This window comes from Salmo trutta, chromosome 21, assembly GCF_901001165.1.
Source record: "Salmo trutta chromosome 21, fSalTru1.1, whole genome shotgun sequence".
In the NCBI taxonomy this organism is placed as follows: Eukaryota; Metazoa; Chordata; class Actinopteri; order Salmoniformes; family Salmonidae; genus Salmo; species Salmo trutta.
In genome coordinates, this window is record NC_042977.1 from 30,290,877 (window position 1) to 30,303,851 (window position 12,975).

The 12,975-nt window shown below is 42.2% G+C and overlaps 1 protein-coding gene across 1 annotated transcript in view; it reads right to left on the minus strand.

Moving 5' to 3' along the window:
- Positions 1–169: 169 nt before the first annotated feature.
- Positions 170–12,975, minus strand: part of mep1bb (meprin A subunit beta b) — a 15,686-nt gene continuing 2,880 nt past the window's right edge. Inside the window, exons 6-14 of the mRNA XM_029705117.1 lie at positions 11,815–11,932; positions 8,794–8,972; positions 5,565–5,783; positions 4,764–4,916; positions 4,284–4,499; positions 3,608–4,075; positions 3,114–3,296; positions 1,193–1,352; positions 170–806 (exon numbers count right to left, since the gene is read on the minus strand). Of these exons, the coding sequence (XP_029560977.1) occupies positions 581–806; positions 1,193–1,352; positions 3,114–3,296; positions 3,608–4,075; positions 4,284–4,499; positions 4,764–4,916; positions 5,565–5,783; positions 8,794–8,972; positions 11,815–11,932 (1,922 nt within the window). The 3' untranslated portion in view covers positions 170–580. The remainder of the gene's footprint in view (positions 807–1,192; positions 1,353–3,113; positions 3,297–3,607; positions 4,076–4,283; positions 4,500–4,763; positions 4,917–5,564; positions 5,784–8,793; positions 8,973–11,814; positions 11,933–12,975) is intronic.

A 12,975-nucleotide genomic window follows, 5' to 3' on the forward strand; every position in this document is an offset into this window, starting at 1 on the left:
ATAGTTATGCCCCTAATGCCTTCCATTCCATGACTGCAACTAAAGAAAAATAAACATTTCAGATATAATTATCTCCATTTAAAACTATTAAGGGTCTGATATGATGAAAATGACATGACAGCAACACTAATGTAGCATATGCCCTAAACAATACTGTACGTACACTTCATAGCATATTTATGATTTTATTTTATTTGCACACAAGAAAATAGAAAACAATGGGATGTTTTAAGGTAAATGAAAATAACCTGTGCGGGAGAGGTAAAAAAAAAAAGGCTTGTAGAGCACTTCCCCCTCCCAAGTTTTTAAACATAAATTAAATAAAAATTTAACACAAAAGTAATCTGATTTAAGACAGATAAACAAATAATTGGAGATTTACATACACAAAACTACAAATCATGTCAAATGAACAGGCTGATCAGAATACATGGCTGATAGGCAGATAATTATTGGGATGTGGAATTTCCAGTAGATCTTTTGTAATGTTATATTTGAAGGAGTTGTAGCTTTTGCAGTTAACTTCTGCATCTACTTAATGCTGGCCATTAATAGTTTTGGTTCTGTCAGGGAAAAAACATTACATTCCTGTGACGGTGACATTGGACATGGTGATGCCCCTGTCTCCTCCACCTCCGCTGTTCTTGTTTTTCCTCTTCACACACACCACACTGACTGCAGTCACCACCAACATGCCACCCAGCACAGAGAAAGAGGCTATAAGCGCTGTGGTCATCGTGTCCTGGGTGGAACCCTGATACTGACAACTCTCTCCATAGTACCACCAGTCATCACCAACTGCACACCTAGAGAGGCACCGAGACAGAGAGTCACCAATCTACCCACTGCACATCTGGATAGGGAGAGACAAAGAGCTCTAACACGGCACACCTATATAGAGGGGGAGGAAGTGGGAGTCAATACACAGACAACACTGGTTGTAATGATATCATTATACAACCAGTGTTGCATGCTGGGCTGTGTGTAAAGGGTAAGACTGAGCATTCTGAGGAAACAGAGGGAATCATTTGTATCTACACAGCTGGAGCAAGATAATAAAAGGAGGAGAGAATCAAGCTGTGGTTATCAATGCAGAGAGAAGAACAGAGCGAAAGAGAATTCAGTATGGATGATTGAATTTCAGACCATTGTATTGTGTACGCGACAAGCCTCGATAATAAAGTGTCCTCACCTGCAAAGAGCATTTCCAGCATCCACCACACAGACTCCCTCATTCCCACATGTGACCTTAGTGCAGGGGTCAGTAGGTGGCAATATGGCGGTGGTAACCGTGGTGACTGGTGGCAATGTGGAGGAGGGTACGGGCTGGGTCACCGTAAGATGTGACACATCTGAAGACAGAGATAGGGGGGAGAGGCATGTATGTAATGAGAATGAGATGAGGAGGTACAGTACACATAGTACTAACATAGAAATTAATGTTGGCCTACAGACACGGATGGGATAGCATGATTGATTATAGAAATGGTGAATGGGTGTGAATTGGTAATAAATGACGTGATGTGGACATCACAGTCGAGGCCACGAATAACAGTCCAACACCGCTCCTTTCTCAATTTTCAAACAGAAATGAGGTGTTCCTTTGGTGGTTCGTCGGTGTCATTCTAGTCATGCGCACCGTGACCAGCGTAGCTAGTACGTTAGCTAAGCTAGCCACTGTAGCTAGCCAGTAACTCCTCCAGTATGTGTTGACATCATTTCAAAGGATTTGTTTTTGGATGGAAGCTGTAGAGGTTGGTAAGAATGGCACTTCTGTAGCCAAATATCTTATTCATACATTTGAGGGTTTAAGCATTCAATTCCCAGGTGTGATGGTGGATTGATCAGTTATATAGTTTAAAGCCATTATTTTTGCATTTTTGCCCAAAGCCAACCTTAAAATAGGTGGAAAATTTTTGGAATGAGTGTGATGATAATCAACAAGGCAGTGTAAGGGCTAGCTGACCCACTGCATAGCGGTTGTTTTGGCGGTGTCGGGCGTGGAACTGCTGTGGACCGCTGTGGCTCCTGGCATTATACCTAAAGTGGACATTGCCATTGGCTGCACAGAGTAGCATTAAGAGAAATCCCATGCAGCCTTATTTACAAGTTCGCAATAGAATGTGAGATGTTATCTAAACATTGATTAGGCTGAAATCCTCTTTATTTTGTTTAATGATTTTCAACTTGAGTGTCATTATTTCTATATAGCCTACACTATCTTATTCAGAACTTCTAACGCGAGTGGGACAAGTGGCTTTGTGACAATGACCACACGAGCAGCAGCTCTAACGCAGTAACACTTCTGACACCGCCGAAACGCCAACTTGCGGGTGTCGGCTATCGCAAGTTAACACTTGATCTGATTGAATCTAGGCTTTAATGGGATATGATGGTGGATCCACAGGAGGTTGGTGACACCTTAATTGGGGAGGACAGGCTTGTGGTTATGGCTGTAGAGGAATGAGTGGAATTGTATCAAAACATCAAACACATAGTTTAATACCATTCCATTCGCTCAGTTCCAGCCATTATTATGAGCCGTCCTCCACTCAGCAGCCTCCACTGGTGGGATCATACAGATGAGTATATTTTAACATGGTTATGCAAAACAGAGAGACAATGTATCATGCTTTCAGAGAATGTAGAGAATGCTTTTAGCATGTTTTTGCTAAAAAGGTATTTTCACTAGCCTGGTCCCAGATCTGTGTGTGATTGTGTCAAACGCAACAATGACCATTGGTGGAAAAAGTACCCAATTTTCATACTTGAGTAAAAGTAAAGATACCTTAATAGAAAATGACTCAAGTAAAAGTGAGTCACCCAGTAAAATACTACTTAAGTAAAAGTCTAAAAGTACTTGGTTTTAAATATGCTTATGTATCAAAAGTAAATGTAATTACTAAAATATACTTATGTATCAAAAGTAAAAGTAGAAATACAAAAAGTTGTACAGATACCCCCCAAAATGACTTTCAAGTATTTTTACTTACACCACTGACAATGACCAAACAGATCTGGAACTAGGCTAACTTTTGTCATGACTGACCATAGGAGTTGGCAATACAGCACAAACAAATCTGGGACCAGGGTAACGTTTCAGAACTTCTTACCCTCCATGGTAAGCAGGAAGATGGCGTCTCCCCCCTTAATGAAGTCCCTGCTCTTGGCCCTGCCATGGGTGAGGTACGTGGTTGTCCCGGCACCCGGCCCACGAAAATATTTGGTCCCGTCCGCCTCTGACACTTCAACGCCCACCTTACGAGGGTCATCCCAGAAGAACAGCTCTGAAGTCTCTGAAAGGTAAAAACACAGATCTTTCTCAATATACACTACATGACTTCATCTATGAAATAAGAAGACTACTACTTTAAGTCAATGCAAAACCAGGTGGAACATCTCAGAAAATAATGTTAATTCCATTAATTAGACAATCATTCTGCACTTGTCTTGGTCCATATTAATTAGGCATTTCAGAAGGGTACTGACCTAGGATCAGTTTAGCCTTTCAGATAATAATGAAAAAGATGACATGGATAGGGGGAACCTGATCCTAGATCAACACTCCCACTCTAAGATGCTTAATGAATACTGGACCTGGACTGACCACTGAGTTTCTTAGTAGGATCGGTGGTGACACTGCGCTGGTTGTTCATACGCCTCATGATGTCTGGGTTCTGGTCGAACAGCATCATGGTCATCTGTTTCCACGGGCACGGCCACTTCCGCACCTCCGTGTCACCGGTCATGGTCACCAGGTGGGCGTAGGCAGAAAGCTCCCCTGGGAAGCCCTCCTTCCCACTGGGGTAGAGCCCCATCTGGAAGGTGTAGCCCTCTCTGGACTTGAACGGGGGGCTGTAGATGGGTTTGTCGTTAGGAGTGGTCTCCATGATGTGGCTGAAGTTCTTCACCCGCCACACGTGGTCGGGGCAGGTAGTCTCGGAGAGGTTGATGTCGTCCAGGGAGAGACCACCTGTGGAGGGGGCGTCACCCTTGATGCCCTCGAACACCACCCGGAACTTCTTGACCACGTTCAGGCTCACGTGGTGCAGGTGCCATAGGTCTTGAGGTGGTGCTGGGAGAAAGAGGAAACCATTAAGTTTATAATTACAGTACAGAGAATATTTTTGTGTAGAATTTACAGTATATCATATGTTATACACATTATACAAGTTAAGAAAAACCAATATGATGGGTCTAAACTAATAGCAGATTATTTGAATGTCTATAGGTTGATGTAAGAGATGTTAGCTATGTTAGAGACAATATGTTAGAGATGTTACCAACTATGGGCTGAATAACACGCAGGGTCCCGTTGGGGTGGGCTTCATCGTACTCTCGGACAAGGATCACCAGCTGATCGTTGGCACCACCACCGTTGTAGAGGAAGAACTGCAGGCACTGGTAGCCTCTCTTGGGGTAGAGCAGTCTGCTCTCCAGCCTGGCTGTGTCTGCTGGTTTGCCTGTGGCAGTGCTCAAGTGCATGAAGTAGCCTGAGCCTGTGAACAACGGACATCAGTATACATTTTCCATTGGATTATTAGGGTCAGCCTATAACTTTAGCCTATAAATAGGGCTCAGAGTTTTACTAACCAGGTAACATAGTCAGGGACAACTCTAGGTCTTATTTGTAGCTGGACCTTTGATCACCCTTTGGACTGTAAAATAAGAATAGAGCTGATAGTGATCTGCCCTGTCAGGTACTGAGGATGGGAGGTTGATAGTGTTGTTTTGTGGTTGGTGTGTACTGAGGGGGTGCTCACCGGTGCATTTGCCCATGTTGGAGTAGTCCGTGTTGGGCCCGCCGGGCGCCTGGGTCACCCTGGTCCATTCTGCCTGGTTCCCCGGCCCCTGGATCATACCACAGATGTTCTCCCTCTCAAAGTCGCAGGTGTCCAGGAAAGTGGAGGAGCGTGCTGGATCAAAGGACACATATATACAATCGCCATCAGCTGAACAGCAATCATAGAAAAACTTTGACCTGCTGTAAACGTTTTTATCTAGGTTTACCATGTACCCATGCAGTACCATGTACCCAACCACGTTTGATAATCCACTAGGGTTCTCAATCAAATATACACTGCAGAAAGATCCTGCTGTTTCTGGTTTTCCAAAAGACCTCCTTTCATTAAAATCAACCAGAGTTTTGCTTTGAACATATCACCTAACTAATCACTGTAATTCAAATATATATATCCGTTTTATAGCACAGATGTGACATTCCAGCAAAGGAAGTCTCCTGCACTGTGGGTTTGACTGAATTACAGCCTCCATCAAATAAATCGGTAGAGCAGCAGGTCACTGTGAGTATGTCTTACTACTATGTCTTACTCAGACAGTCGTTGATCACTGACTGAGCAGACTGATGCTCTTGAACATGGCCTGAGTCTTACTGCAGCTGAACAGTCTAATTTGCCTGTGCCTTACTGCAGTTGTAGAGCCTTAAGTGACTGAATCGTACTGCAGTTGTAGAGCCTTAAGTGACTGAATCGTACTGCAGTTGTAGAGCCTAATGTGCATGTGTCTTACTACAGTTGTAGAGGCCTAAAGTGACTGAGTCTTACTACAGTTGTAGAGGCGCCGTAGCTTGAGCAGGTCATTATCACTGAACTCCATGCGCTGACCGATGACGTCAGCGAAGGCGGGGATCTTGGTGACGATTGTGGGCTCGGTACCGTTCCTGAACGCAGTCTTACTGTAGTGCATCATGGAACCGTAGTCGTAGGGGACACCCAGAGAACTGGACGTGGTGTCATTGTACGTGTTGAAGTTGTGTTCCTTACCTGGAGATTGAGGGAGAAGGGGGGGGGGGGGGGTGAGAGAGAGACGGTGGGGGGGAGTGAGGGAGAGAGAGAGTTCAGCCGGGTTGGAGGGTTCAAATCAGCCAGTTTACTCACTTCTTCAAATCTAGCCTTGGAATTTCAATTCGTCTCCTGAATTGACAGAGTTGACATGTAGTGTAATAAGCCTTCAACCCCAAAATGTTAGCGAGACAAAGAATGTCTCCAATGGCAGATCTGTAGGGTTAGGGCTTCATGTGGATGACAAGATGCTGGTTGGAATCTTAAGAATCATGTCGCTGCTCTTTCATCTTCAATTACATGAAATTAATGACTTGATATTAATGACTTAGACCATGCACTAATCTCAAATTTCACTTTAAATTTCCGTTGATGCTTATATGGTGCCCTTTGCCTGTTTGAGAGGATTAGGCAGTCGATCAGCGCAATAAGACATTTGTTTGTCCTGATCACATAGCTTATAGCTCTTGGGAAAGGTCAAGATTAATGAACAACTAGTGTACACTGTGGGTGGGTCTGTTTGGTCAGGCTAATGCTAATCTGACTTTTGGTTGTCATGTTGACATATTGTAATATGCATGTGGGAAGAAAACAGATTACTGTTTGTCCAGACGATTAGAGGATATGTTATTCTGAGAAATCCAATCACCATGTTCTGATGACAAATACATGCAGGCATGTACAGTAAGAAACAACCCACTGGGAACAGACCTCATCTCAACGTCTAGTTTTGATTTACATTTGGATGAATTTTCAACTAACGTGAAATCACTATGTCATTGGATTTAGGTTAAAAGTTAGGTTAAAAAAGTAAACTTACGTTGATGACTTTTTGCAAATTCAATCAGTTTTCCACATTGATTCAACATCATGACGTGGAAACAATGTTGATTAAACCCATTTTTACCCAGTGGGAATAGCCTAGATTCAATCAGATCAAGAGTTAATCGGCGATATCCGACACCTGCATAGCTGGTGTAACTGTGTTAGAGCTGTCAAATTAGAGCTGTTGCTCGTGTGGTTATTGTCACGAAGCCACACCCGTCCCACTCGCGTCAGAAGTTCAGAACGAGAAAGTATAGGCTATATAGAAATAATGACATTCAAATCGAAAAACATTTAACTAAACAATCAAGGTGTAGATTACATCTCACATTACAGTCGAACTTGTAATCAAGGCTGCATGGCTCTCTTAATGCAACTTCGTGCAGCCAATGGCAATGTCCGCTTTAGATATAATGCCGGGAGCTGCTTGTGTATTTGACAGCTCTTACCTGGTACAACCCTAACATTAGCCATAACCCTAACCCCTACATTTTGGGGTCAGAGGGTTAGGGGTAAGCATTATGGTTAGGGTTACCATATACAGTGAGGGGAAAAAAATATTTGATCCCCTGCTGATTTTGTACATTTGCCCACTGACAAGAAATGATCAGTCTATAATTTTAATGGTAGGTTTATTTGAACAGTGAGAGACAGAATAACAACAAACAAATCCAGAAAAACGCATGTCAAAAATGTTATAAATTGATTTACATTTTAATGAGGGAAATAAGTATTTGACCCCCTCTCAATCAGAAAGATTTCTGGCTCCCAGGTGTCTTTTATACAGGTAACGAGCTGAGATTAGGAGCACACTCTTAAAGGGAGTGGTCCTAATCTCAGCTTGTTACCTGTAAAAAAAGACACCTGTCCACAGAAGCAATCAATCAATCAGATTCCAAACTCTCCACCATGGCCAAGACCAAAGTGCTCTCCAAGGATGTCAGGGACAAGATTGTAGACCTACACAAGGCTGGAATGGGCTACAAGACCATCGCCAAGCAGCTTGGTGAGAAGGTGACAACAGTTGGTGCAATTATTCGCAAATGGAAGAAACACAAAATAACTGTCAATCTCCCTCGGCCTGGGGCTCCATGCAAGGTCTCACCTCGTGGAGTTGCAATGGTCATGAGAACGGTGAGGAATCAGCCCAGAACTACACGGGAGGATCTTGTCAATGATCTCAAGGCAGCTGGGACCATAGTCACCAAGAAAACAATTGGTAACACACTACGCCATGAAGGACTGAAATCCTGCAGCGCCCGCAAGGTCCCCCTGCTCAAGAAAGCACATATACATGCCCGTCGAAAGTTTGCCAATGAACATCTGAATGATTCAGAGGACAACTGGGTGAAGGTGTTGTGGTCAGATGAGACCAAAATGGAGCTCTTTGGCATCAACTCAACTTGCCGTGTTTGGAGGAAGAGGAATGCTGCCTATGACCCCAAGAACACCATCCCCACGTCAAACATGGAGGTGGAAACATTATGCTTTGGGGGTGTTTTTCTGCTAAGGGGACAGGACAACTTCACCGCATCAAAGGGACGATGGACGGGGCCATGTACCGTCAAATCTTGGGTGAGAACCTCCTTCCCTCGGCCAGGGCATTGAAAATGGGTCGTGGATGGGTATTCCAGCATGACAATGACCCAAAACACACGTCCAAGGCAACAAAGGAGTGGCTCAAGAAGAAGCGCATTAAGGTCCTGGAGTGGCCTAGCCAGTCTCCAGACCATAATCCCATAGAAAATCTGTGGAGGGAGCTGAAGGTTCGAGTTGCCAAACGTCAGCCTCGAAACCTTAATGACTTAGAGAAGATCTGCAAAGAGGAGTGGGACAAAATCCCTCCTGACATGTGTCCAGACCTGGTGGCCAACTACAAGAAACGTCTGACCTCTGTGATTGCCAACAAGGGTTTTGCCACCAAGTACTAAGTCATGTTTTGCAGAGGGGTCAAATACTTATTTCTCTCATTAAAATGCAAATCAATTCATAACATATTTGACATGCGTTTTTCTGGATTTTTCTTTGTTGTTATTCTGTCTCTCACTTTTCAAATAAACCTACCATTAAAATTATAGACTGATCATTTCTTTGTCAGTGGGCAAATGTACAAAATCAGCAGGAGATCAAATACTTTTTTCCCTCACTGTATTTAGAGGTTCAGTACCCTCAGAGATGTGGTCCCACAGGATGGTGACGTAGTCATCGCGGTCCGACCGTGACTGCTCATGCCAGAAACCCAGCGCATGGAGGAATTCGTGTTCGATGGTTGCAATGCGGTCACAATTGGTCCCGATGGACAACCTCTGTTTCCCCACATGTTGGTTACCCACAGATGAGAAACAACTGAAAAAGAGACAACCAGAAAACATTGTTAAGCGTTAATATATTACAAACTCAAAGGCTATACTACAGCCTAACTTTTATTTCCATGGGAACATCCTTCCAAAATAAAATATATACACTATTGTTCAAAAGTTTGGGATCACTTAGAAATGTCCTTGTTTTTGGAAAAAAAACCCATTTTTTTGTCCATTAAAATAACATAAAATTGATCAGAAATACAGTGTAGACATTGTTAGTGTTGTAAATGACCATTGTGGCTGTAAACTAAAGATTTTTAATGGAATATGTATATAGGCGTACAGAGGCCCATTATCAGCAACCATCGCTCCTGTGTTCCAATGGCACATTGTGTTAGCAAATCCAAGTTTATCATTTTAAAAGGCTAATTGATCATTAGAAAACCCTTTTGCAATTATGTTAGCACAGCTGAAAACTGTTGTTCTCATTAAAGAAGCAATAGAACTGGCCTTCTTTAGACTAGTTTAGTATCTAGAGCATCAGCATTTGTGGGTTCAACTACAGGCACAAAATGGCCAGAAACAAAGCCCTTTCTTCTGAAACCCGTCAGTCTATTCTTGTTCTGAGAAATGAAGGCTATTCCATGCGAGAAATTTCTTAGAAACTGAAGATCTCGTACAACGTTTTAATACATTGTAAAAAAATGTTGGACCCAGGTATTTGTAACACAGAGACCATTCACACATTTTGTCATTAGTATAGTTCAACACAGAACAGAGCAGACTAGCACTAACCAGAATATAAAGAGGAGTGGGAGGCCCCGGTGCACAACTGAGCAAGAGGACAAGTACATTAGGGTGTCTAGTTTGAGAAACAGACGCCTCACAAGTCCTCAACTGGCAGCTTCTTTAAATAATACCCGCAAAACACCAGTCTCAACGTCAACAGTGAAGAGGCAACTCCGGGATGCTGGCCTTCTATGCAGAGTTGCAAAGAAAAAGCCATATCTCAGACTGGCCAATAAAAAGATTAATGGGCAAAAGAACACAGACACTGAATAGAGGAACTCTGCCTAGAAAGCCAGCATCCCGGAGTCGCATCTTCACTGTTGACGTTGAGACTGGTGTTTTGCGGGTACTATTTAATGAAGCTGCCAGTTGAGGACTTGTGAGGCGTCTGTTTCTCAGTCATATTCATTTACAACATTAACAATGTCTACACTGTATTTCTGATCAATTTGATGTTATTTCAATAGACAAAAAATATGCTTTTCTTTCAAAAACAAGGACATTTCTACGTGACCCCAAACTTTTAAACGGTAGTGTATATATACACAGTACCAGTCATTCAAGGGTTTTTCTTTATTTTTACTATTTTCTACATTGTATAATAATAGTGAAGACATCAAAACTATGAAATAACACATATGGAATCATGTAGTAACCAAAAAAGTGTTAAACAATTCAAAATATATTTTATATTTGAGATTCTTCAAAGTAGCCACCCTTTGCCTTGATGACAGCTTTGCACACTCTTGGCATGCTCTCAATCAGCTTTAGGAGGTAGTCACCTGGAATGCATTTCAATTAACAGGTGTGCCTTGTTAAAAGTTCATTTGTGGAATTTATTTCCTTCTTAATGCATTTGAGCCAATGTTGTGACAAGGTAGGGGTGGTATACAGAAGATAGCCCTATTTGGTAAAAGACCAAGTCCATATTATGGCAAAAACTGCTCAAATAAGCAAAGAGAAACAACAGTTCATCATTACTTTAAGACATGAAGGTCAGTCAATCCGGAAAATGTCAAGAACTTTGAAATTTTCTTCAAGTGTAGTAGCAAAAACCATCAAGCGCTATGATGAAAGCTCTCATAAGGTCTGCCAAAGGAAAGACCCAGAGTTATCTCTGCTGCAGAGGATAACTTCATTAGAATTAACTGTAGCTCAGATTGCAGCTCAAATAAATGCTTCACAGATTTCAAATAACAGACATCTCAACATCAACTTTCAGAGGAGACTGCGTGAATCAGGCCTTCGTGGTCTAATTCCTGCAAAGAAACCACTACTAAAGGACACCAATAAGAAGAAGAGACTTGCTTGGGCTAAGAAACACGAGCAATGGATATTAGACCGGTGGAAATCTGTCCTTTGGTCTGATGAGTCCAAATTTTAGATTTTTGATTCCAAATCACTATCAGTGATTTATTTAGAATTCAAGGCACACTTAACCATCATGGCAACCACATCATTCTGCAGTGATACACCATTCCAACTGGTTTGTGCTTAGTGGGACTATCATTTGTTTTTCAACAGGACAATGACCCAAACCACACCTCCAGGCTGTGTAAGGGCTATTTGACCAAGGAGAGTGATGGAGTGCTGCATCAGATGACCTGGCCTCCACAATCATCCAACCACAACCCAATTGAAATGGTTTGGGATGAGTTGGAGCGCAGAGTGAAGGAACTCTTTTTCTTTTTGAAGGAACTCTTTTTTTTATGTGGGAACTCTTTCAAGACTGTTTGAAAAGCATTCCAAGTGAAGCTGGTTGAGAGAATTCCAAGAGTGTGCAAAGCTGTCATCGAGGCAAAGGGGGCTACTTTGAAGAATCTCAAATATAAAATATATTTTGAATTGTTTAACACATTTGGTTACTACATGATTCCATATGTGTTATTTCATAGTTTTGATGTCTTCACTATTATTCTACAATGTAGAACATAGTAAAAATCAAAAAAAAACCTTGAATAAGTAAGTGTCCAAACTTTAGACTGGTACTGTATATATATTTTATGCAGTCATGTATGTTCAGTATCTTGAAAACACAATGTAGAAGCATTATAAATCAACATAAAAACAGAGCAGTCCATAACAGCTTACAGTACCCGCTTCCTTTGAAAATGGAAATGTAGTTCTGCTCTCCCTCCCAAGGGTTGAAGTCGATACAGGTCTTCAGCCGGTACTGTTCAAAGGCCTTCAGGATAACACCTTTTGCATTGATCTCTGTGGTGTGAATAGAACATATGTCTTGTAACCATGAAATTACCGATTCAATTGAAGACTACGCCAGATGGCCTATTCGAGCAATGGACCATAAAATAGTATCATTGCGTAAATTCATGTATTGCCCCTCATAAATGTTCAACCTTTAGAACCAAAAACATGTCTCAGAAAGTGAATGTGTATTATACTAAGCAAAAATATAAACACAACAATCTCAAAGATTTTACTGAGTTACAGTTCATATAAAGAAATCAGTCAATTGAAAACATTTACTAACCTATGGATTTCACATGACTGGGAAGACAGATATGCATCTGTTGGTCATAGATACCTTAAAAAAGGTAGTGGTGTGGATCAGAACCAGTCAGTATCTGATGCGTGTACCACCATTTACCTCATGCAGCGCAACAAATCTCTTTCGCATAGAGTTGATCAGGTTGTTTATTATGTTCTGTGGAATGTTGTCCCACTCCTCTTCAATAGCTGTGCGAAGTTGCTGGATATTGGCGGGAACTGGAACATGCTTTCCGAATGCACATCGATCCAGAGCATCACAAACATGCTCAATGGGTGACATGTCTAGTGAGTATGCAGGCCATGGAAGAACTGGGACATTTTCAGCTTCCAGGAATTGTGTACAGATCCTTGCGACATGGAGCCGTGCATTATCATGCTGAAACATGAGGTGATGGCGGCAGATGAATGGCATAACAATGTCCCCTCAGGATCTCATCACAGTATCTCTGTGCATTCATATTGCCATTGATAAAATGCAATTGTGTTTGTTGTCTGTAGCTAATAACTGCCTATATCATAACCCCACCACCACCATGGGACACTCTGTTCACAACATTGACATCTGCAAACCGCTCGCCCACACAACGCCATACAAGTGGTCTGTGGTTGTGATGCCGGTTGGACGTACTGCCAAAATCTCCAAAACGACGTTGGAGGCGGCTTATGGTAAAGAAATTAAAATTAAATTCTCTGGCAACAGCTCTGGTGGACATTCCTGCAGTCAGCATGCCAATTGCACACTCCCT